The 24666-nt window shown below is 41.0% G+C and overlaps 1 protein-coding gene across 7 annotated transcripts in view; it reads left to right on the plus strand.

Moving 5' to 3' along the window:
- Nucleotides 1-24666, plus strand: part of TSHZ2 (teashirt zinc finger homeobox 2) — a 233804-nt gene that overhangs the window by 135539 nt on the left and 73599 nt on the right. For all 7 annotated transcript variants that reach the window (XR_012777915.1, XR_012777916.1, XR_012777917.1 and 4 more), the window contains exon 2: nt 2911-5983. Coding sequence is in view for 3 of the 7 variants with exons in the window: in XM_075517627.1 (XP_075373742.1) it covers nt 2911-5975 (3065 nt within the window). In the remaining 4 variants the exon portion in view is untranslated. The remainder of the gene's footprint in view (nt 1-2910; nt 5984-24666) is intronic.

Below are 24666 nucleotides of genomic sequence, written 5' to 3' on the forward strand. Positions count from 1 at the left end.
GAACCTTTAACCATTAAAACGGACCTGACTGATGGTTTTGTGAAATTTTGTTGGTGCTTTCTAATAAGTTACTTTTACCACTTTCATAAGATTGTGTCTGTATCTTGTACAGGCACAAAAAAAAAGAGGATTTCTCAGCACGAGTTACTCTCTGTAAAGGTTATAGTAAACATGTCAATGCCTAATTAAGCAGAAAATTTTATCTGTATTGTGGGGGATGTGCAGCTGTCTGGTACTTGTGCTTCTCCTAGTAAATCCTTTTAGAAGGACAAAGGATGTTGTGAGGAAGAAACTACTGTATGTATCTTCCAAAGGAAAAAATTACCTTCCGGTGAAAAACGGGTTAATGGTATTCAAAGAATTGGTGCTGAAATGGAGAATCAAATTTGCACCGACCCAAAACTGTGTGAATGCTATTTGTTGTCTGTTTTGTCTGATTCCTTCATTGGATTCCCTCCTTATTTTTGTTTTGCTCAGTGTAATATGCTTGGCACTGTGATGCATCCTGGCAAGGGGCCAGCGTCGCTACCTACGCTGTACACTATCTCTAACACCGCGAGAACCATGTCAGTCCGGCTCATCAGTTCATGCTGCTTGTTTAACAAGGTTACTGCTCATGACGTGTAGGAGCTTTTGCCGCCTCCATGTCCCTCCATTCTCCTTGTCCCCCTGAAAAATGTATGAGCTCAGAAAGGGGTACATGGAAAGTATTGTCTGGTTATTAGGGAAGAAGTTTAGGGAGAAGAAAAAAGTATTTTGTTCTTATTGTTGTCTTTGCTGCCTGCCTTAGTCTGATCACCTGTAAATGGGGCTACTAATATTTGCTGTACCCCAGCACACTACTAAAAGGCTTATTTTTAAATATTTAACACTTAATATTTAATATTTAGCTTCTTTGCTGAAAGCATCTGCTGAAGAGCACAGTGTTCCTCCTACTATGTGATTATTATTTTATCGTGCTAAAATGGTGTCCAGGTCATTTGCTCATAGCCACTGCTGTTATCTTTGTCTCTGGTTGTGAAGCTGCCTGTTATCACTGCTGGAGTAAACCAAGCCCAGCTCTAAGCTGGTGTGATCTGTGCAGGTCCTAAGACCGTGGGGAAGGGTGTAGGAAAGACAAATTGTGTGGGTTTCTTAGCCTATCCAGAGAGAGAGCCATCATTTCTCTCTTCTACTGCAGGTTCATCCAGGAAACAGTTCCTCTAGTTCTGGTTCATCTCTTTGGCTTGATGGTAAACATGTGTTGGAAGGGGTGAGATACACATGCAAATAGATTGAAAAATTGAAGCACATACCTGAAAAAAATGTGGAAGTCTTTGTCCATATGTTAATCAAAATGCTTCCACCTTTTCTGCCCATCCCTTTTGATTTGCTAAAAGGATATCATTTGTGGAGTACCGAATTCAAGGGAGCAAAATGACATAAAATGGCTTTTTTCAGAAGATGGGAAAGAATTGGATTTTAAAGAAATAACACTTTTAGGGTCATTTACCTTGTGCTTTCTGAGCTTTTAGGGTTACTTCACAATTACAAGTACTAGCGTTTTATTTTTGCTTAGTTATTTTTAAGGACAGTGTTGATTTGGGGGTTTTGGCTTTTTTTTTTTTTTTTTTTACATACTTACCTGACACACAAATCTAGATCTTAAGCAAACACAACAAAGTACTTGTGAGACTGCAGTACCGTCATTAGGGTTAGCAGCACTGCGTTTGCACCTAACTGGAAGAGCTCGTCATCATATCTCCTACGAAGACCTGTGCTTCTGAAATCAACATTTAGTTTTGATGAGTGGCTGTCAATAACAGTGAATTGTTTCAATGTCTGCTTGCATTGTGCATAACAGCTTTGCAGTGGCTGTTAAAAAAATTACACTGGGGTTTTGTGAAAACATATCTGAACCATTCATTCTGGTCCATCCCTTTTTGGTGGGGTCTGGGAGTGAATTGCTGACTGTGTTGTCATTGTGAATTTATCCAGTGACTGCAATGGAGCCAGTTCACCCTTAAAAATCCTCTTCTCTGATTCTTCAGTCTTTTTTTAACCAGGTTATCTCCTGTAACTTAGGCAGAATTACTGCTGATATAAGGTCAGAAAAAAAACCCAACTGAATTCCTTAATTAATTTTAAAATTTACAGCTCTTCCAGTATCAAGTTCATCTTATTAATTAAATAGTTAATTTGTCAAAGAAAATCTTTCTGGATTTGTTCCACTTTTCCAGTTTTACAGTTAACTTTGGTCTACCTCTGTCACATCCTAATACTCTTCTGTAACTTCCAAGGGTTCTTGCCCTGAAATTTATGGATTTGTTTTTACTGAAGTGCAATTTGCTTTTATGGTACACAGTGCATTACTTCTATAAACAAAAGAGTTCCACTTATGCCTATTAGCACTTTCAGATGTTGTATTTTGACATATAAATTATTTGTGTACATTCTAAAGTGCATTTTTAGGTGATCAAGTGGCAAAAGGTTACTGTACCTAGATGATGCTATGAACCAGGAAGATTATGGCAGTTATTTTCTTCTGTTCCTTGCCAATTCTACCCTTTCTTTCACTGAGGCTAAAAACAATTTGATAGAATTGAAGCTTTTAGTATAAACTTTAAATTCTTACATATGAATTTTCCAACTGTCCCATTACAAGACAGTTAGAATTATACTCCCATGACAGGAAAATTATTAACTCAGAATCTCTGGCAGTTATAAAGAATTATGATCATCTGCCAATAAAATGCAGCAACCTTCACAAAAAGAGACATCATTTGGCTTTTTTCGCTTCCAGAACTAACAGGCAATAAAGTTGTATATTAAAACGAAGTCCGGTAAAGAAAACACATAGTGAAACTAGAAAGCTCGAACTGTAGTATTCTCCTTTAACAAGTTATTTCATATATTGACATTACATTTCAGGTTATGTCCAAGAGGAAGATTTAAAGGAAGAGGAAGATATAAAGGAGGAGGAAGAAGATGATGACGACAACAACTCAACTGCTCAGCTCCAGGGCAGCAATGACACTGGCACGGATGAGGAACACGAAGTGGGTCCTGAGCAGAAAGGGAACTTTAGCTACCAGAATTCCCCTGTCAGTCATATATCTAACCAGGATGCAGAAAATGAATCACTACTAAGTGATGGTAGTGACCATGTGGCAGATATTAAAAGCATTTGCTCTAGAGAGCCACAGGACCCAAAAACCAGCACCCATCCCAAAGGCCAGAATGAAGCACATGATTGCATGGATAAAATGACAGCGGTGTATGCCAACATACTGTCAGACTCTTATTGGACAGGTTTAGGGTTGGGTTTCAAGTTGTCCAACTCTGAAAAGAGGAGTTGTGACAATAGAAATGGAGGGAACAAAGCTGATTTTGATTGGCACCAAGACGCACTGTCAAAAAGCTTACAGCAGAATTTACCTTCCAGACCTGTCTCGAAACCCAACCTGTTCAGCTCGGTCCAGCTCTACAGGCAGAGCAGCAAAATGTGTGGAACTGTCTTCACGGGTGCCAGCCGGTTTCGGTGCCGGCAGTGCAGCGCTGCCTATGACACATTGGTAGAACTAACGGTTCATATGAATGAGACAGGTCACTACCAAGATGACAACCATAAAAAAGACAAGCACAGACCTACCAGCTACTCAAAGCCCCGAAAAAGGGCTTTCCAGGACATGGACAAGGAAGATGCACAAAAAGTTCTGAAATGTATGTTCTGTGGTGACTCTTTTGATTCCCTTCAAGATCTGAGTGTTCATATGATAAAAACAAAACATTACCAAAAAGTGCCTTTGAAGGAGCCGGTACCAACCATTTCTTCAAAAATGGTCACTCCAGCAAAGAAACGTGTGTTTGATGTTAACAGGCCTTGTTCCCCTGATTCCACGACAGGGTCTTTCTCAGATACTTTTTCTCCTCAGAAGAATGCAAACCTGCAGTTATCATCTAACAACCGCTATGGCTACCAGAATGGCGCCAGCTATACGTGGCAGTTTGAGGCCTGTAAATCCCAGATTTTGAAGTGTATGGAATGTGGAAGTTCCCATGATACCTTGCAGCAGCTCACGACCCATATGATGGTCACTGGCCATTTCTTGAAAGTCACAAGTTCAGCTTCAAAGAAGGGAAAGCAACTTGTTCTGGATCCTTTAGCTGTGGAAAAAATGCAATCACTGTCTGAAGCACCAGCCAATGACAGCCCGGTTTCAAAATCTACCAGTAAATCATCTGCAGAATGCATAGCTCCCACCTCCGAACTAAAAAAAGAAAGTAAGAAAGCTGATGATGCAAACAAAGATGAGAAAGCAGTAAAAACTGAAGAGTATGAAGACACTCTTCAGAAACCACTGGATCCCACAATGAAATACCAGTACCTCAGAGAAGAAGATTTAGAAGATGGTTCAAAGGGTGGTGGGGACATTTTAAAGTCCTTGGAGAACACTGTCACAACAGCCATCAATAAAGCTCAAAATGGAGCGCCCAGCTGGAGTGCATATCCCAGCATCCATGCAGCTTATCAGCTCTCAGAAGGAGCTAAACCGTCTTTGCCTGTGGGTTCCCAAGTACTGCAAATCAGGCCAACGATCACCAATAAATTGAGGCCGATAGCTCCGAAGTGGAAGGTCATGCCTCTGGTCCCTATCTCAGCAAACGTGGCCCAGTGCACTCAAGTGAAGAAGGAAACTGATGACAAGGAGGAGGTACAAAAGGACTATGCTAAAGAGGGCATCCAAGCTGAGCCTGCCTCACTCAGCCAGAGCGAGAGAGAACCTCTCCTCAAATCTGAAGCCTCTGTGGAGCCAAAAAAGACAGAACCATGTCCCTTGAAAGAAGAAGATAAAATTAAAGAGGACAGCGGAAAAGAAAAACCACTCCTCAAGGAACCGACAGCAGCTTCTCTTAGTAATGGTTGTGCTGCTGCCAACCATTCGTCTGAACTGCCTTGTGTCAACCCTCTCAGTGCACTGCAGTCAGTACTGAATAATCACTTGGGCAAAGCCACTGAGCCTTTACGGCCTCAATCCAACTCCAGCCCCAGCTCTAGCACAATTTCTATGTTCCACAAACCTAACCTAAATATGATGGAGAAGCCAGTTTTATCTCCTGCTCCAACCCCACCAAAGCCTGCAAGTGTATCCAGGCACTATTTGTTTGAAAACAATGATCAGCCTATTGACCTGACCAAATCCAAAGGCAAGAAAGCTGAGTCAGCTCAAGCACAATCTTGTACTTCTCCACCTCAAAAACATGCTCTGTCTGACATCGCTGACATGGTCAAAGTTCTTCCCAAAGCTACTACACCAAAACCTGCTGCATCTTCAAGGATCCCATCTATGAAATTGGAAATAGATGTCCGACGCTTTGAGGATGTCTCAACAGAAGTCTCCACTCTGCATAAAAGGAAGGGCAGACAGTCAAACTGGAACCCTCAGCATCTTCTCATTTTGCAAGCTCAGTTTGCTTCCAGCCTCTTCCAGACATCTGAAGGTAAATATTTATTATCAGATCTAGGCCCACAAGAGCGCATGCAGATTTCAAAATTTACTGGACTGTCAATGACCACCATCAGCCATTGGTTGGCAAATGTCAAGTATCAACTTAGGAAAACCGGAGGAACAAAGTTTTTGAAAAACATGGACAAAGGACATCCAGTCTTTTATTGCAGCGACTGTGCATCTCAGTTTCGAACCCCGTCTACTTACATTAGCCACTTAGAATCTCATCTAGGTTTCCAAATGAAAGACATGAACAGGCTGGCTGTGGAGCAGCAAACCAAGGTAGAGCAAGAAATCTCCAGAGTTTCAGTTCAAAGATCTCCTGAAACAATAGCTGGAGAAGAGGACACAGACTCTAAGTTCAAATGTAAGTTGTGCTGTCGGACATTTGCGAGCAAACATGCAGTAAAACTTCATCTAAGCAAAACACACAGCAAGTCACCAGAACACCATTCACAATTTGTAGCAGAAGTGGATGAAGAATAACTATTAAGGTATGCATGCTCTATAGCAAGTTTTAATGTCATCATTTTAAGGAGGCTTCGTAAGACATTTGTACTTTCTTAAATGTAGGAAAACAGTATAAAATGCATAATGTACTCCTGCTTCATTAATCTAATTGCATGTACATATCCATTTTATAATGTTTTCAAGAAGAGAGCTTGGTAAATGCATAACCATGTTGCCCTATATAGAAAAGTTGCTTCTTATTAATATTTTCAAAATAGCTGCCTTCCCAGTTCTCACTCTCTTTTTTGTTTCTAAGAATTAATCGTTTCACATCCTATGCACTTCAGTGTGGAATGCAACAACTAAATGCTACTCTTTGCAATGAGAATGGAAAAAGCAGAAAAAAAGCAGTGTAAACCAAAAGATTATTACCTCTTTCAGTGCTACCACACCAGTAAATCTGAGTTTGATGGGGGAAAAGAAAACAATTCAAATGTCAAATTAGCAAAATCTGAATTATTCCAAGTTTCTTATAATCTCAAACCCAGCCTCAAGAATCTACAGATAACTCTGAAAGATTTGTATCTAGAAGTTTGGTTATTCTTTTGTTGATATTTGGATATTCAGTTTTGTAAAATATTTTAATATTTTACACTTACTTAAACACTTACTATTGTGAGTGGCCTTTTTGGTCGCATCATTTTAACCTCTCTCTCCATCATTCCTTTTTTAATCTTTAAGATGTTTGATTATATTTTGTTTCATGTTGATGGGAGTGCTAGTCAATCCATAAATGTCACTGACTTCAGTGCAAGTTTTCATATAACCTGGGGGGGGTTAATGCTTAATTGAGGAAGCAGCTAGATTTTTTACAAGCTTAATATTTCAAAGACCTGTTAGTAGGATACTTCTACGTTAGTGTTGCTATTTTTTGCTGAAAGATACACCAACTGAAGTACTGCCACAACCAATGTTTATAACATGTAATGTAATATTCAGATGACACACAATTTTTGCATTTTTAATTTTACTTGATTCACAAACTTGAATATTCTTGATTTAAATAAATACGCAGAACATCAACTAAAAGTCCAAATAGAAGTTTTTTGTTCTAACGAGTTTATTTCGAGGAAGGCTCTCTTAGTCATTTCCAACAATTTCTCCAGCAGACGCAGGCTCTGCTTCCATTCACAGAATAATCATGTGCAGATTCAGATTTTCTCCAATGTGTTCATTACCTGAATAACATTCGGAAAATGAATTCGTCAGACAGTCAAAATTAAAGATGTGTTGTGAGTTGTCACTTATGCCACCTGCTATTGTGGCTATTCTCTGGCTAATTGAGGGTGCAAGCACTTTGAGGATGAATACCTGTTTGTGTGAAGATTTCACATTTGTTTGCTGCAAATATTCATGAAGCTTTAAGAAACACTTTCTGTGTACAGAGCCGGCACAAGGACTATGCATCACTTAAGCTCCATTAAAAAGGCTACTTTTGAATAATTTAAACCACTAATCAAAGGGTTACTTTGGGATGGGTAATAGAAGCTATTACTATAGAGTATAACATCAGTATTCAAGTGCAATAAGATTTAAGTTTTGCATACATCTTGTACGTGCTGTCTGCATTTGACTGGATTTATCCTTTCTGCATATTTTAGCCAGCAAAATTCCATCTAACTCAAAAGGAGTTTGTTTTCTAAATAGGGCTAAGACCCTTAAGTTTCTATTTTGGCATTTTTAACCCAACATTAGAACTCAACAAATAAATGTTCCTTGTTTATCTGACCATTCAAAATCAACATACCTGACAAAATATCAGAAAACTACAAGAGATTGGTTAGGAAAAATATACCATACTTTGTTTCCTTCCCCACCGGTTAATGGGTACTAAGACTCTGACATTCATAGTTTTCACACAAGAGATATCAGAGCAAACCAATAATTTGGGTACTATAAAACAAAAACTATCTGCCGAATATATTAATATAACAGTTATTTTGGCACATTCATGGCTTAATACATGACAAATGTTTCAGATTTGGTCCTAAAAGCACCGTGCTGTTACTAAGAGGCAAACCAAACACCCACCTTTATAAACGTGTTGCTACTTCTGAGGATTTGGGGAACAAATACAAAGAAAAAAAAATCTCCAAGGGGAAAAAAAGTAGTTTCTGCATTGTAATAACCTGCACAGACACATCGCAGGTATTATTCAGGTGATATGTAACTACATAAATAAGGTACTGTCCTTCCTGCCTTTGGGTAGCGAGAAATTGCTGTCCTCTTAATACTTAGCCATTTCTAATTTATATCAAGATGCAGGTTGTATCTTACCTTTGAAAAAATATATTTAAATTGCAATGACAGAGTGATAGCACTGTTATCTGGAACTATAATTTTAGTTGGTATGCATGATAGCACAAATTGTATGAAATGATGGGGTATTTTGGATAGCATTGTAAAGATTTTATTACAGTTTTGGAGCCGTAAGCCTACCGAAGTTCTGACTATGTTAGAAGTGTGGAGGCCAGAGTTTATTCATATGGTTTCTTCCTGAGATCTGCAAGAAGACTAAATCAAATAACAGGGATTTTCAGAGTTTACTTACTCTTACCATGTTATTTTTAAGATTCAGTATACATTTGAATAATAACATAGAGGAGAGCACAGTATTTAGAAACAAGAAATATAAAGCATACTGAGATTCTTAAAACGTGCACATGCATTTGCATTTACTTCTTCTAGGCAATATTGTAGTGAAATAGAAATAAAAATAGAGAAAATATATGGAAATAAATGGAAATAAAACAGTGGAAAGAGTACTCGAAGTATAGAAATACATAACATACTTTCTATATTTCAATGAAATTTACTATTAAAGGTTATATTTTCAAATGTTAGCTATCATTAAAAACATAACTGAATAATCTGGGTTAGTACTGTAGAAAAATGTGTTATGTATATGGATTTATTTTTAAGGCCTCTGTGAGGCTGTTTATAAGAAATTTGCTATAAATTCTTCTTAAATATAAAGATGTATATATCTGTTTTACATTCATCTTTGGTGTTTTCTTGAATTCTTCTAACTGATATGGGTTTAGTAATATAATGTAAAATTATGTGTAATATACAACAATCAGACATCTCTATTCTCTTTCATTTAACCCGCTTCAAATTTGTTTATATTGCTATCCATCAAAGAAAACCCATGAACATTAGGGAACATGGCTTTAATTAGAAGTAATTTGTATGTTGACTTATACCTTTGAAGAACATTTGTTCATTTTTTCAACTAAATTAGAATTTTTATGTCGTCCTGAGAAAAAAGACAAGGCAGAATTGTATTTCTCACTGTAAAGTCAGGTGAGATTGGCTATAAACTGGTTGGTAACCGAGGCTCTCTGTGGTCTTAGCTACAACTTTTTATAGAAATAAGTCTCTATAGAGTCAAATTTACCAACTTGATTGGGGAGATTTCTTTTTCAAAAGACCCTGAGAAGTAAACAAGCAGCTACCCGAGATGAACTAATTTGAAAGTAAGACTGCTGCAAAACAAAAAAATTAGTCATAATGATAAACAGTTTTTCTCTCTGTTTCCTCCTTTGTCTTTTTTTAACCATCAAGTTTAAAGCTTCTACAGTGCTTTTTTTCTACTTTATAGGAGACAACTGACATTCTGTGGTAAATGGAAGAAAGAGCAGAGCAGAACTGAAAATCCTCTAATGCACTGACACTAACTTGCCCTCTATTGTTGAAAATGAGCAGGCAATCATGATTGTTCATCAAATGGCTCCTAATGCAGTTAAAGCATTCAGCCATAATTTCTCCTTGCATTTATAATTACTGTCATAGACTGCACACCTCAGTGAGCAGATTAAAGCTATAAACTATTTAGCCGTAGCTTTAAGATGAGGAACTTGATTTGTCTGGCAGCAGTTATTTGTTAGAGAGCTTGACACTTCACATAAAAATGACTCAACTTGATGAAGAACAATGCAGTTTAAGCAATGCAGTGATTTTAAATCAGTCATTATACCACGCCCTGTAAGAATTGCAAAGCAATTTGTTAAATGATATATAGGACACGTAGATAACTCTATGTGTTAAGTATACCAAAATAGAAGATTTTTTTCTTCTGTGCATTTTATTTTCTCATCCCCCTGAAACAGTAGGAGCTGCTCTGAACATCATGTTCCACTATTAGCCAATATTGATGTTACATGGGCAAGGACAATTGCATGAATTAGTAGTCCAAAACTATATTTTAGAGAATTTAGCTTGCTCTTCATCTTTCATTTCTTCTTAGCAATAAACATTAAAAACTGAGAGACCCTTTTAGGAGAATCAGACATTGCAGGGGTGTAGCTGCCTGCAGTTGTGTCCACCACGATTTTATAAGCAGAATTTACCAACAAAACTGAGGGTTCTGCTCACCACGTCATCAGCCAGAAAGAGAGGGTTCATTGCAATGAAAGCCATGATCATTCAGTTCGAATGGGACTTTTCGGACAACATCTTGTTGGAAAATTAGGACTTTTCAATGGTAAAAGAATTCTATGGGGAAGTCCCATTTTAAAATAGACTTTTGTTGGGATAAACTGAGTAAAATTGCTGAGCACCACGAAGGAAAGAAGAGGAGAAAGGGGAACAGGAAGAGGAATAGGTTGGCCTTTCCGCTGTGCTAGAGGAGAGATACAGAGCCCATCCTCAGCAAGGAACTACCTCCAAGGTACTGAAGCCTCAGTTCCCCTAATCCTTTGAAATTTATCACTTTTTCCCCAAAGTGGTAGATCAGGATATTTTTTTAATTTAGCATTTTTAAATCTTCAAAATTTTCTTGGATAGCATTTTTTCAATCTAGCAATAGGCCTTGTAAAACCAATAACAGTGTGTTCTTGGCTTCCCTGAGAGCAGGGTCAGGCGAGATGATACGTCAGAGTGTGTCAGCACAGATATATCAGTGCAGATTTACTTGCTTTGTATGAATACTACAGGTTGCTATTAAGATCGGTATTATTTAAGATTGCATTAGCACATCCAACCCACTAGGTCAACCCATATTGTTTCTAGGCTCTGTATAAGCATACTGTATATGACAGTTCCTGCCCCCAAAAGGCAGAAACTCTTCCGCTCACAAAGAAACAGCAACTTTTAAGTATTTTAACCAGATTTTAACTGGCCTTGAATAGCACCTACCTCCTCAAGCATTCAGTATTCATAAGGATATAAAAATCTTGCCTTCTCCTTGCTGCCTCTGATATTACTAAATGCTACAGCCTTCATAATCTATAGCAGAACATTTTTACCCAGTGAGATTTCAAAGGAAGAGTATCTGAGTCTTATTTATACATTTTACACCTCAGCAATCAAATTGCAAAGATCAATAACAAAAGGAAAAGACATGAGCGGTATCCAGCCCTCAAAAGCACCTTTCAATAAAAATAATGTAATTTAGCAGGATGATCACTCAGTGCAAATATGATGGAGCACAGATGGAAAATGAGGAACATTATAGAATGGCTTTATGGGAGGAGGAAAGGAGGAAGAGATTTTTCACTATTTATTGGGATAATGAACAGATAATTCATGATTATTAAGCTGTAGTCTTCAGGCCTCATTCTGCCATCTCTTCCCATCTCCTTGGTTCAGAACTGGGTCTGTTTGTGCATCTAGGCAAGGTCCATTGGCTGGGGAAGGATCAGGCCTTTACACTAGTTTTCACACATCAGCGGAGTCTCGCAGGATTTACATGAGTGCAGCTCCAGCTCATGACCCTGCCTGTGAGAAGAGGAATGAGGTAGAACAAGCCACGCGCAGCACAGAGCTTATGGTGTAATCGTGACGGTGTTCCTTTTTCAAGAGCGTCTCACCTTCAGGAAAGGGGCAGCAGACCCTGGGTTTCCAGCCTGTGATAACATTAAGACACCACACCGGTAGCGAGATCACAGCCCCTGAGAGAGCCAAGGGGACGGATACTCATCCTGCCACCTCCCTGTGTCTGGAGAATCGTGTTTTCCCAAGAGCATGACTTGGCCACGCCCTCGAAGGTGTGAGGTGGCAGGAAAGGTTTCTTACACTCAAGTTTGCAAGAGGGATCCTGCTCCGGGGTGCAGCGTGGGCTCTGTCTGCTCTCCTCCCCCGGCAGATGGACAGACAGGACAGCCACGGGGCATGGCAGCCAAGAGGAGGGCACATCGGGGGTCAGAGACAGAGGGAACGGCAGCAGCTTGCTGGAGCAGAGGGAAGGAGGGAGACATGGGGCCAGGAGGAGACTTGTTCATCGTAGTAAATTTACACAATCCCTTTATTAAAACAAAACAATTCTTCCTCCCCTCCAAAATCCCTCCCTGCCAGCACTCAGCTCCAGCTCTTCTGCCAGGGGTCAGCACATGCAGGAGTGGGGGTGGGAAGGATGGGGGAGTGGAGGAGGTTGTCATGTCTAATGAATACCCTGAATGTATCAAGATATATATTTTTTTCATTTCAGAAAAGGTTCCATTAAGAGGGAGACAGCCCTAACATGTGCTTTGGCCCCTCATCAGATTTATGAGTATTTGCTCTGCTCTTTAATAGGAAACTCTGCAGCAACTGCCACCTTGCCTGCTCTCCCTGAGATACACAGTGGCTTCTCGGGGAAATGCACTTCATTATTAATGTGAATTTGTACGTTTTTATGACACTGCTTGGGGGAAGGGGCAGGCAGAGATTTCCTGGTGATATATGCTCATTTCTAACCATTTATTGTCCCAGACAATCGAAGAACAATGATAAACATTGTTATAGAAAGTGGAGGGTGCCGCAGTGACATTTTTGAAGGGAAAGGAGAGTGGCTAGGGTGGCTTTGATGTGGTTGTTTCCCTCCACTCCACCTCCTCCAGCAGCTGCGTCAGATCAAGTGACGGATCAAGCAGTTGCTGCCTCCCCTTGCCCGCCTTTTCTCAGGCCAGCCAAGACCATTTGCTCGGTGCATTGCTACAGCGGAGGGGGTACAGATGAAGGAGAAGGAGTTCATCCTTTGGGAAGCCTGTACTGCAGAGGATCGCAGGCCTCAGAGTGAACGGATGCTCAGAGTCCCCACGCCCCTGTACCCCAGCAGTCTCTTTTCGATTTATTATCAAGTGACCAGCATGGAAGCTCTGTGCACACAGCACAGCAGCAGCAGCTGCGAGGCAAAGCAGGCCAGGAGGAGAAAAGCGATGGTACGGGGATGTGGTTTACCAGGGCGTTCTCAGCATCCTCCGGTTTCCCTTTCTACTACCATAGAATCACAGAATCACAGAATCGTATAGGTTGGAAAAGACCTTTAAGATCATCGAGTCCAACCGTAAACCTAACACTACCAAGACCACCACTACACCACGTCCCTAAGCACCTCATCCAAACGTCTTTTAAATACCTCCAGGGATGGGGACTCAACCACTTCCCTGGGCAGCCTGTTCCAATGCTTGATAACCCTTTCAGTGAAGTAAAATTTCCTAATATCCAGTCTAAACCTCCCCTGGCGCAACTTGAGACCATTTCCATGATTAACACAACTGTGCAAGAGCTCCAGGAGGTGATGAAAACGGTGGGTTTAGGCTGCATTGGAGAACCAAAAAAGTTCAGCCTTCAAGCTCACCCAAAATGGAAAAATCAGGAAGGCCATGACCTCCACATGCCCTTTTGTTTCCCTCTTCTGCCTTTCCCAGCAGTGCTCTGCACTGGCTGGTGAAAGTCAAGGTCATGTTACACTGTGTAACATGGGTAGTCCCACGCAGTCCCTCGAGCTCCAAAAGCCCTGGTGCTTGAAGGAGCTTCCCTGGTCCTCATTGGCATATTCACTCTCTGCATCACTGCCAGGCTGAGCTTTCTCTGTGCTGTGGAGTCCGTAGCCTCCAGCTATAAGTGAACGATTGCCATGTTTTGTGTTCATATTCTATTCCCTCGCCCTAAATATGCACAGTCTTTTGTAACAGGAGATGTTCCTGACAGCTGAACACTAAGACTTTCTTTATGACATTTTTCTGCTCTTCTCGTAAAGCTGAAGAGTAGTGAGATAAGAACATCAGAATAGCCATACAGGGTTAGGTCAAAGGTCCGTTGTGTCCATCCTAGCTCTGACCATGATCAGTATAAGAGTGTAAGAACAGGACAGACACATGGTACCATTCCAGAGCACTCTCCCAGCCTCCAGATTTCAGGGACTTCTTCAGCTGGAGGAGGTTATCTTCCCGTGCTCCCAGAGCTCCAGAGAACATGCAAGAGGCCTTCCTGATAGCTGCAGAAACTTGTGCACAACTGTGAGACCTCTTGGGTGGGTGCTGGAGGTGCCCCATCCCAAAGCAGGGAGCAGAGGATGTACAAACCAGCCCATGGCAGTCAGAACAGTGCTGAGCCTTCGTGCTTGCTCTTTGCACATGGCTAAGGAAGGAATCACACCCAGAGCGCAGAAGTGATACCAAGCCCCCTGACCTAAGGGCATCACACTTTATTCCATTCTCTGTTCTGCTTTCCCTGGGAGTTTCCCATGATGCGGTAAAAATGCCACCCTCAAAAGATTCCTCTCTCAACTGTATGCAGAGCAGGACTTGCAGTCTTACTGCAGAGCTTATACTAGCATGGACCAGTAATTCAGAGGAGGCAAAACTGCTTGTTCTGTTGCACATGTATAATACTAGTTTGATCCCTTCTGGGTTTGCTTTCAGCTTTTCTAAACCTCCGAAGCACTCTGTGTGCAGACAAAAGTGTTTTTCCCCTCTCTTCTTGGAGAATTGTTGAAATCTCAAATGTGAAACTGCTGTTTTCATAGTCATGTAATGAAAACATGAAAACTCACAAACTCAAAACTCCCTATTTCTGAAAACGCCCAAGTTTATACCATGAGCCACACATTACCTGAAATTATCTGTCTCAATACAGGTAGCTGATACCCTGGTGTAGTGCACGGCTGCCAGTAGATATCTCCATCACACAGCTCCACCTCTCCACTTCTCTCTTATTTCAATCCAAGATTTAGAAGAACCTTTCTGTCCAGTTCCCAGTTCCTCTGCCACTCTTCATGTGATCTCTGTACAGTCTCCCTGTAGCCACATGCGCATCAGTGCTCCAAGGACAACAGTGGCTACACAACACCGACTGTATTTCTGGGGGGCAAGGCAAGCTGCCGGCATTGATCATTGTTGGGACTGTGTCCTCATGGCTACTAACTTTCTTTACAGGGTCATCAAAAAGGCTGACGTTGCCTTTTACCCACCTATTGATCTACATCCCAAGGGACATCACAGAAGAAGAGTCCCTCTGAGATATAACAATACTGTGGCCTGTTTCTGCCTATGTTCATGTGAAGTGAACATACCGCTCTTCCACTGGAGAAGGGCAAACAATACTTACTTCATGCTCGCTCAGCTCAGGGGCAAACAGCTGCCTGTGGATCAGTCTTCAGTGAAGCTCACCCTAGACTAGACATACACAGACAGCTAGGCTGTGGGTGGGCTTCCAGTTCAGTAATTCACTTCCCTCCGTAATCCTATGGAGCCCTAAACTGTTGGCCTTGGTTTTTTACAGTGCAAGACCCAGGTTTGTCATCCAGGGAAAAGGCGATGGGGGAGGTAATTCTGTTTATTTGATCAGTGTTTTTTTAAAACATTGTCTGTGCTCCTAGGAATTATGTGGTGGCCTTCTTCTATAAATCACAAATGCACAAAAAAATAACTCTCAGTACTTTTCCAAAGGGTGAAAGTTCCTACACTCATATTTCATGTCTGGAAAAAAATATCAACAAGAGTGATAAGTATAGCCAAAATGAGTGTAAAAGCACACCCTGTCATTCGTTTTCCATGTGCCGTATGATTTCTGAATCCTGCACCTCCCACATACAAATTGCATGCAATAATGTGGGGTGCACACATTACTCAGGATTATTTAGTTAAGCCCTGCTGATATAGGGGGAATTAACTTAGATAAAGTCAAGCCACTGTGCTTTGTTTTGTTTTTTTACTTATTCTGGATTCATAGAGTAGAAAATTAAAGATCCCACTGTGCCAGGCTTCATGTCATTTGGTTTTAATTTAATTCATCTCTTCAATTCTCCCTGTTTCTCCTTCTCTTTGAGTATCATCAGTAGGTGGTCCAAGCATCAACCAGAAGATTTACTGGCAAGACTAAATGTATGAACGCTATGAACACATTGTTTTTCCGATATGATTTAATGACCTTTTTGGCATTCCCATGGTTGTTGAAATCTTCCATAATAATTCCCTTTGGCAGCCAAAGCTCCTGTTGATCAGGTGAAAGCTGATGCAAATGTCAAATGTCAATAAATTTGTAATCCATAAATGTAATACTTGGTGCTGGAGTGAGACAGGGTTAACCAGAGTGCAGCAGGAGACAACTAGGATATGAGCTACATCTTCTTATTGTGAACAGAAAACAGACAGGAAAGGAATGCCACCTCCAAAACCTCTCCATAGCCAAGCTCTTTTCCTTCTCCATACTCCCTGTTCTCCCTGCATGTTTTCTGAACTGCTGAGCTTTGACAAAAGAGGGGTTTATGGCTTGCACTTGGCAGAGCGAGTCTGGTGATGCAGGTTCTGTCCCTTGTTCTGCGTTTGACTCATCGTGTGAGGTTGGGATTTTACTTCTCTGTTTCTAAAGGAGCTCTTTACAGTTCAGAGGTTTCAGAGGCTTCAGAGTTTGATCCTGGAAACGATTAGTTATGCAAGATATTCCAGTAAATTAACAAGACCACTTACATAACTTAGGTGTTGCAGGAATGAGTCATGACTCATTTATAGTTTTAAGATGCTTGGAAAGGGTGAGCCATGTACGAAGCCTTATTTTATATACAATAAAGACATAAGAACAATCACATAATTTCCCAAGTTTTTCTTAAGGGCCCTCCACTTTGACCTTTGACTCTGAAAAGCTCCAGTTTGTTTGACATTGAAAAAAAGCACGTGTGAATACAGTGCCATGAGCATTTGCACTTTGAACATGCTGGGGCTGAACACAGCTGAACTGGAAAAGGCTGCAACAGCTAATGTACTGGGAAAATATAACAGAGGCATTTACTTAATAACTCAACTAATTCCTTTAGCTCACCTTGTAGAGATTTAACCTTTGAATGAGAGAGTCCCTAGTTCAAAATCCCGTGTCTCCTCTGTCCTCATGTTAATTTTTAAATTATATATCATTGTTGAGAGGCCTGTGTGTTGAGCATTACAGGCTATTTTTCATGTCTAAAATGGGGAATTATAACTGAACATTAGCTACTGGCTATAAATCACACAGAACAAAGTGGCATCTGCATCTACTCAGCAACAAGAGTGGGAGAATTGTAACTTACTTGAAATGAGACAGGAAAGAGGACACAAATGCAGTAGCAGAGATAATTGTGACTTGAGAAAACTAATGGTTCTTCCAACTGGGTGATGCTCTGGGCTCCCGTTCTCTGGAGCTCTCCACAACCAACGTGGTAAGTGCACGGTCACAGTAGGAGCTCGGTCAATCTGGAAGGCAAACGCAGAGCTGGAAGCTATTTCCCTCCCCCTCGCAATGCCACCTAGCATGCTGCGGTCGTGCCAGGCTGGGATTGGGGTAGGGGAGAGCCTTTTCATGGCCTGGAAATAAGCACTTGTCTCTTGCTCTCCCCATCTCCATCCTCCATCAGCAGGCATGAGTGAGCAGTGACCACAATTTCCTCTCCCTGGGATATGTTTTTATTTCTAATTGTAGCTAAAGCCCAGGTAAGGAGGAGGCAGCACAAGGCTGTTTACAGAGCAATTATCAAGGCTGCTGTGTATGGGCCGCCCAGCTCCTCTGCTGCTCAGCTCACCAGGCAGGAAACACCGCTGCTCCTCTGCCTTTCTGAACAGCCCACTGATGACACAGTGTTATCGTAAAAGACAACAAAATAAGCCTAAACTTCTCGCTGAGCCTAGCCTGCTTCTTGTGTTTGTCTCTGCTTTTTTTTTTTATTATTTCCTTCACTTTTGAGAAAGCTTCCAAGATCTCTTGTGTCCTCATTGGGGCAAGCAAGATCTACCTGTTGCCCTGTGTCACTGGAAATTATTTGGTCTCTTTCTAAGAGAGAGATAATCTTGAACTCTGTACAGCACCTTGCACAGTGCGGTCTTGTGTCTGCTATTGGTTTTGGACCCTAATGCATCAACAGCTTAAATTTAAAAAAAAACAACTACACACATTTCAGCCTAAGATGCCGGGGGTCTCCCAGGATGTTTGTTGCTGCCTGTCTGTTCAGATATTCCTCATTTTGGGGGTCATACACCTTCATCTGTACAGCACCAGCCACTGGAGCTGCTTAACAAACTACCTGAACTGGATGCAGCCAGGGACCTAGGGTTAGTTCTCCCTGCAATGCAGGTGTCTTCTTAAAAAGAGCACAGATGTCCACAAAGAGATTTTACTGAAATTAAAGCTTTAGGTTTCTTTCATAACAGACAATAAAGAAAGCAGTTTTTACAGCTAGGCCAGGTCAGCATCCTGGCAGGAGGCATTTGCTCAGGAGCTGCCACCAGGACAGGGGTACCAGGAATCCTCCTGCTGCTGTCCGGTGCAGGTGACCTGCGGACTGATGCAAGGTCCTTTTCTGCTCCCTTACTCAGTGTCCCAATCTGGCAAGTGGGTGCAGTGTTTCCAGGATTAAATTCAATAGTTGGTACTTTATGTCCCTCACAGCTTCCTAACAAACCCTGGCCTCACTCCAGCACTCCGTCCCTGCGCAGCGGGCTCAGAAGCAGTGGTCCCTGAGCAGTAGGGTTTTGTTCTGTTTGTGCAGTGCCAAGCACAACGGGTTTCTGGTGCAGGACTAGTCTCTGAATAACAGTAATTGCAATAGGTGCTTTGCTGATTAGAGGCAAACTTAAGAACATTCTTAAAAGCTTTGCAAAACGGAGGCCTATGTGCTCTGTATTTATTAGGCTGTTCAGCAGTAATTCAGACAGCTGAGAATTGTTGAGGACCTGGTCTATCTAATTGTGTGTCTAAATCATAGTTTCACCGTGATTCAGAGGTACTAACATTGTAGTCTACACAGAATGGCTTAGGTTATATGGTCAGATTCCTGCAGATGGTCAGTTTGTATCATAAAATTTAAAATTACAACTTGCACCATAAAGCTACTGCCTCAAATTTATTATATATTGCAGCACAACAAGCAAATTAATACTAGATGCAGTATATGCCCAGACATTAATGCGAGCAGAGGATGAAATATTCTCCTCCCAGCTCATTGGTACATGTTCCCTTCAGAGCAGAATTGAATTGCCCAGAATCACCAAAGAAGAGGGAGCCACCAGGAGTGCAGTCCTGCGCAGTGCTGGGCTCCTGGCTCGGGGGACACGGGAAGGACATCACACACCTTGCGGCATGAGGCCCCAGGGCTTCTGAACTTGCAGTTCTGCTCTGTGCATCATGCATGCAAGAGCTGAGCTCTCAGCAAAATCTTTTTATTATTCGTCATAAAGAATCACAGCTGTGAAAAGCGAACTAGGGAAGGAGAGTGGGAACAGGCAGGCACTCTCTCTTGGACGGGTGTAAATCAAGAGTAACTCCACTGCAAGTCCGCTGAATTATGTTGCTGTCACTCGGACATCAGACCAGAATCAACCCCTTTACCTGCAATAGATGAGTGAAATATCTTACAACTGTGTGTCCAGGAGCCTGCTAAGCTTCTTGCAGAGTTGCTGTCAGTATGCCCAGGGCAGAAGCATATTTTTTTTCTTACTGTTGTACATAAGGGCTCTGCTGCAGCCGACAACATGAAATGTGTTAGTTCGGTTTGTTCAAAATGGAGCGTGTTTGTTAAGTGTTGCCTCTTTGATGTTGCGCTGCCATCTCCATCTTTGTCATCATTGCCCATCTTTTTCAATCTAATGAACTCAAACCATCAGTGCAACTTAAGTTCGGCTGTCTGTTCTTGCATAGTTAATATTAAAAATGTACTAACAGTGTGGCTGCGAAATCAAATTATGCACATAAATATGCTGGCATAGCAGAGGAGGCGGCAGAAGCTGAAGTTAGCAACATTGATGCCAGTTCACATTTGCAAATCAACCGTCAATCTGTCATTAAACATGTTATCAAATGATGATAAGTGTATGCTTCTTGCTTGCATTGGCGCGCTTATTCCCGATGTTGATGTGCATTAATGGGATAATGTGCATTAACATAGTCTTGCTTGGATGAACACAAAACATTTTTTATCCGTCTCAGTTTGTTTCCCCCTGTGGCCCCCATGTAAGTGTTTTGTGTTATCAAATTGCCAAAAAATGGGAAAACACATTACTTTTAATTAGCAAAAATTTTGAGTCATTATTTTTTTTTTATTTTTATCCAGACTATCTCCTGTGTGTTGTCAGTCGAGGTGGGGGGACACAAAAAAACATTCCACTGCCTTCTTTAAGTAAAACGATTAATGTCAGAAACTCAGAGACTGACAATTATGTGCTGTCTTAATGCACTGGCCTTTCATCTGCAGTCCTTGCTTTTGACACGAGTGATGGTTTCAGTTCAGCGATGTGAAAGGCAGGAAAGGAAACGATCTCAGGCATTCCCAGCCCATTGTGTGGTGCCGCACTCAGACATGGCAAGCAGTCCTTGAGCTGGCTTCATTTAACAGTTTTGCATACAAGCCGGCAACGGCTGTACCTAGAGATTAAACAAAAAGCTGAAGAAGAGCGCGGCTGCTCTAGGAGGGAACTGAGGTCTGAAGGAACTTCCCACACGTTTGCCTGACTCTGTTATCCCCTCCCGCGGGATGCTGTGTAGTCAGGGCTCCACTCACGGTACCTGCTGCTGGTGAACTTCCAGGGAAATAAAAAAAAATCCTCACTGGAAAGAACAAAAAGTGACTGAAGGCATAAAGCCATTGAAAGAGCCTGATTGTCACCCCCAGGATAGACCAAGTGCCTGCCCGTCTCACGGGCTGTGCCCCAGCAGCACCCAGGAGGTGAGGGCTCAGCTCATCGGCTGCCCAGGGAAGACTCCATTGCCCTGGAAATGATTTGAACAAAAATAAGTAATAGTAATTTTGTTTATTGCTTGTATTTAGAATTGAGTTGTTTACCCAGGTTTTTGGAAAAACCTGAGGTGGAACTCCACTGGAGCAGGAAAAGCATCTTTCACACTTATGGGACTTTAGGGTTTTCAAACTCTTTTTAAAAAGTAAATGAAGCAAAGTTCTTCCCACTCCTTGGAGAATAGCTGTTCTTTTAAACCCTTTCATATTTATGCAACAGGGGCAAAATTATGATGACCTACCCAGGTTTTTACAGTAAAACAGTGATAGTAATGAAAAGCAATATGGATAATGTCTGGTTGTGTTCAAAACACAGGGAATTCTTCCAGGAGTTTTACTAGGACTTTACCAGTAGTGTTATCAAATCAGGCTCAAGAGTTGCCTTAAAGGAAAGTCAATCACTTAAAGTGTTTTATTTTTAGTTTATGAACTGGAAAATAAAACTTCTTCTAAAACTTTTATGAAAGACATCATATTATTTATGTGTTTCTAAAATAGCAACTTTTTATCATATAATAGAAAAGTTTATAAATTACTCTTAGTCTCTGCTTATGACTCCATCTAGCCTCCAAACATGGTTTGGGATTTATCTTGAATTTTTAAAAAATTATAAGTAGTAGAATAGTGAACTTCTACAAACTATGAACTTTTTGGTGAACGGGTCAAACTTTTGATCACTCTTTCTTTTTTCTCAATCTAATAATGCCATTAACTTTAGGCATCCTATTCAGGTCTCTGATTTCTATTATCTGGATGATTTAAAGGAAAAATGAAAGGGAATAATTATTGATTTTTTTTAAATTGTCTTGATTTTTTAGAAGTCATCCATTGCATTTCCTTTTATTTCTAAATTGTGGATACATCAGCACAAGTTTCATAATCATAAAACTCTAATAGCAGTAATTGTATTCCTGTTAACCCTAGCTTCAGCAAGTCCTCATGTTTTCTACTTCTAAACCAAAGAGCTTGTCTTCTAATACAAAGAGCTTGTATTTTAGTCTATTTTCTGTTACACATCCATTACTGGCAGAATTTATCCAGCAATGTTTTTTTTTTTTTTACAGTTGTGTAGTTTTATGTTGCTTCTACTCCATGAGCTACCTTGAAATTAACTTGTCAAACGTTCGTCCTGCTACTTAGGGAAGATTCCTAATCAGATGAGTGGACCAATTTGTCATGACTCGGAGGAGAGGTGTTGGAAATCAGATGGCATTAAAAAGGCTCACTGTGAAGGCTGTGTACGAGGGACTCCTGTAAGGCAGCTCAGGCTAGGCTCCGGTAAGGGACTATTTGTATCAGAGGTGGCATCTGGAAAACCAGAGCGAGAAGCGTGTCTAGGTGTCTCACTTTCCACATTGACTGCTTTAATACATCTCCCTCAAAGTGCTTCATCACCAAGGCTCAGTTCTCTCTCTTTTTGGGCACTTGGCAAACACCAGAACAAGGTGCAAAGCTGTAGAAAACTGAGCATCGCAAAACTGAGCCCCGAGCCAAATTGTTGGCCATATCAGGCTAATGACTGGGAGAAGTCTGGATCTGGATTTTATCTTTGCTACTTCAGCCAGTCTCTACTTTGAACAGATGTATTAATCGGGTGTGTTAATTTACCAATTTTCATTAAGCAGTTTGAAACCATGAGATGCTGTGTTATTCCTCGGTATTCATATATCAAAGCAAGTGTTGAATGAGGGATTAGCAGTAACAGAGTTACGCTATTCTTCCTCTCCATTCTCTCAGTCTTTATTCTTCGTACTGTATCTCGTTCTATTATCTTAGGCCTCACTTTGGAGTGTTTTCAGTTTTTGAAAATGGCAAGTAATTAGTCAATATGTTTTCACCATATGTATCAAGCTCAGTAAAGAGGCAACCATTGGCCTTTGTCATGGCACAGTAAGCGTTCGTTTTCTCAGCACTTCAAGTTACTCTGAGCGTGTGGTGAACGCCAAAGAATTTAATGAGGAATTTTACAATGAAACATTTGACATAATAATAATTCACAGTTCAGCGCAGTTCACAAATTTGGGGTGAGTCCCCTTTTAAGATCGCCTCTGTTTGTGCTGTTCACACTAGAGATCTTGCACGAGCTGCTTCTCCCCTGCCTGGTGCCCTGTATGAGCAAAGAGGCTGTGCAAAGGGTGGATAAATTGTTATGACTCAAAATGGTCCCATTTTACATCTTCTTGGCACAGATGCCATGTACAACAAGGGAGAATTCTTGAAACCCTTTTTCCCGTCCAGACTGGCTTTTTACTTACCCCAAGCTAGTTAATGCATACTTTCCAGATAGAAATTTTTGCTTTAAGGCTTCCACTGTTGCTGACTGTTAACAATCTTAAAAAAAGGTCAGAATCTGGTCTTAACACTGCTGATATGAAGTGGCATTTGCCCAGATTTTGCCATCTCCTGAGCAAAAATATGCCCAGTGTTTTCTAGAGAGAGATGGGATAGACAGAAGCCTTGCCTGGGCTGTTTTCCCCCCTTGGGAATATTGTATTTCAGTTATCTGTGGAACAGGTTTCTGCATTCCCCGCTAGGTTTCTTTAGATTTGCAGATAAAACATTTGAGCTCAGACTCAGTTTAGCAAGTTGCAGGTATTTTGTTTAACATTTTGGGGTATGTATGTGTAATGATGAACAAGAATGATGACATATTGTTTTACTGCAGTCATGATTTAAATTTATGTGGCATTGCTATTGAAGTCAATAGGACTTTTTCCTGAGTATGTTTTGTAGGGTACAGTATCATTAAAATATGACAGTTAATAGTCTTGTTTATGTTATTATATTTAATGAATAAATATACCAGTCTGTACATCAAACTCAGTTTTGTTTATACTCTTTAATTGTAGTCTTATCTCCCCTAGAAGCATGTTATATCTTTTAATTTTATAATTATCCACTTTATTCATGTGTGACACTACGGAACTGCTGCTTATATCCTATGAGACATCCAAATACAAACAGATGGAAGACAGGCAACTGCTAGGAAATTCAGATCTGGATCTGAATCCAGCTCCGTATTTTCAAAAGACTCCGCAATTTCAGATCCAAGGTCTTGGTTTGGGCTGTTGTATAAAGGAGCAAGAGTTGTAGAATGTGAGTCTAATTTATATAGCATCTCCGAACATGAACCGTCAATAGGGATTTTACATGATCCTTCAACACCTAAATGTTGTTGTCTGTCTCTTGAAAGAGACCTGAGCTTTAAAGGCAAAGAGGGAGCACTTCTCACATTGCCCTTTCTGAAGTTTTTCAAAAAAGGAATTCAAGATTTATTGGGCTGGGGAGAGGTAACAGAAATATGAGCCTAACTTTTTAGCCTAGTGGTTACAACACTTGGCTGGAAAGGGTAAATGCCAGTCCATGCTCCAAGGACTGTTTTGTTTGAAATAAGGCCATGAGGCAAAATGCATTCGGAGTCCTTGGGAGTAAAACCTCAGGGTCTACCTCCCCCAGGTAAGCAACCTTCATTAGGCAGCAGAATTGTGCCCATGCTCATACCCATTTCTTCTCTCTCGGTTTGAGATTCGCTTTTATGAAGCTTCCAAAGACCAAACAGAGGTTGGAAAATGTAGGTTTGAGTCCCCTACACCCTGGGTGAGTGCTCTGACTGCTCTAAGCCCAGAGAAATCCGTAAGTCAAAGCAAAAGAATTTTAGATGAGCAAATTCTAATAGGATTTTTAAAGAGAGTCTACAGATCCATCTTC

The sequence above is a fragment of the Mycteria americana genome, chromosome 14 (assembly GCF_035582795.1).
Source record: "Mycteria americana isolate JAX WOST 10 ecotype Jacksonville Zoo and Gardens chromosome 14, USCA_MyAme_1.0, whole genome shotgun sequence".
NCBI classification, from domain to species: Eukaryota; Metazoa; Chordata; class Aves; order Ciconiiformes; family Ciconiidae; genus Mycteria; species Mycteria americana.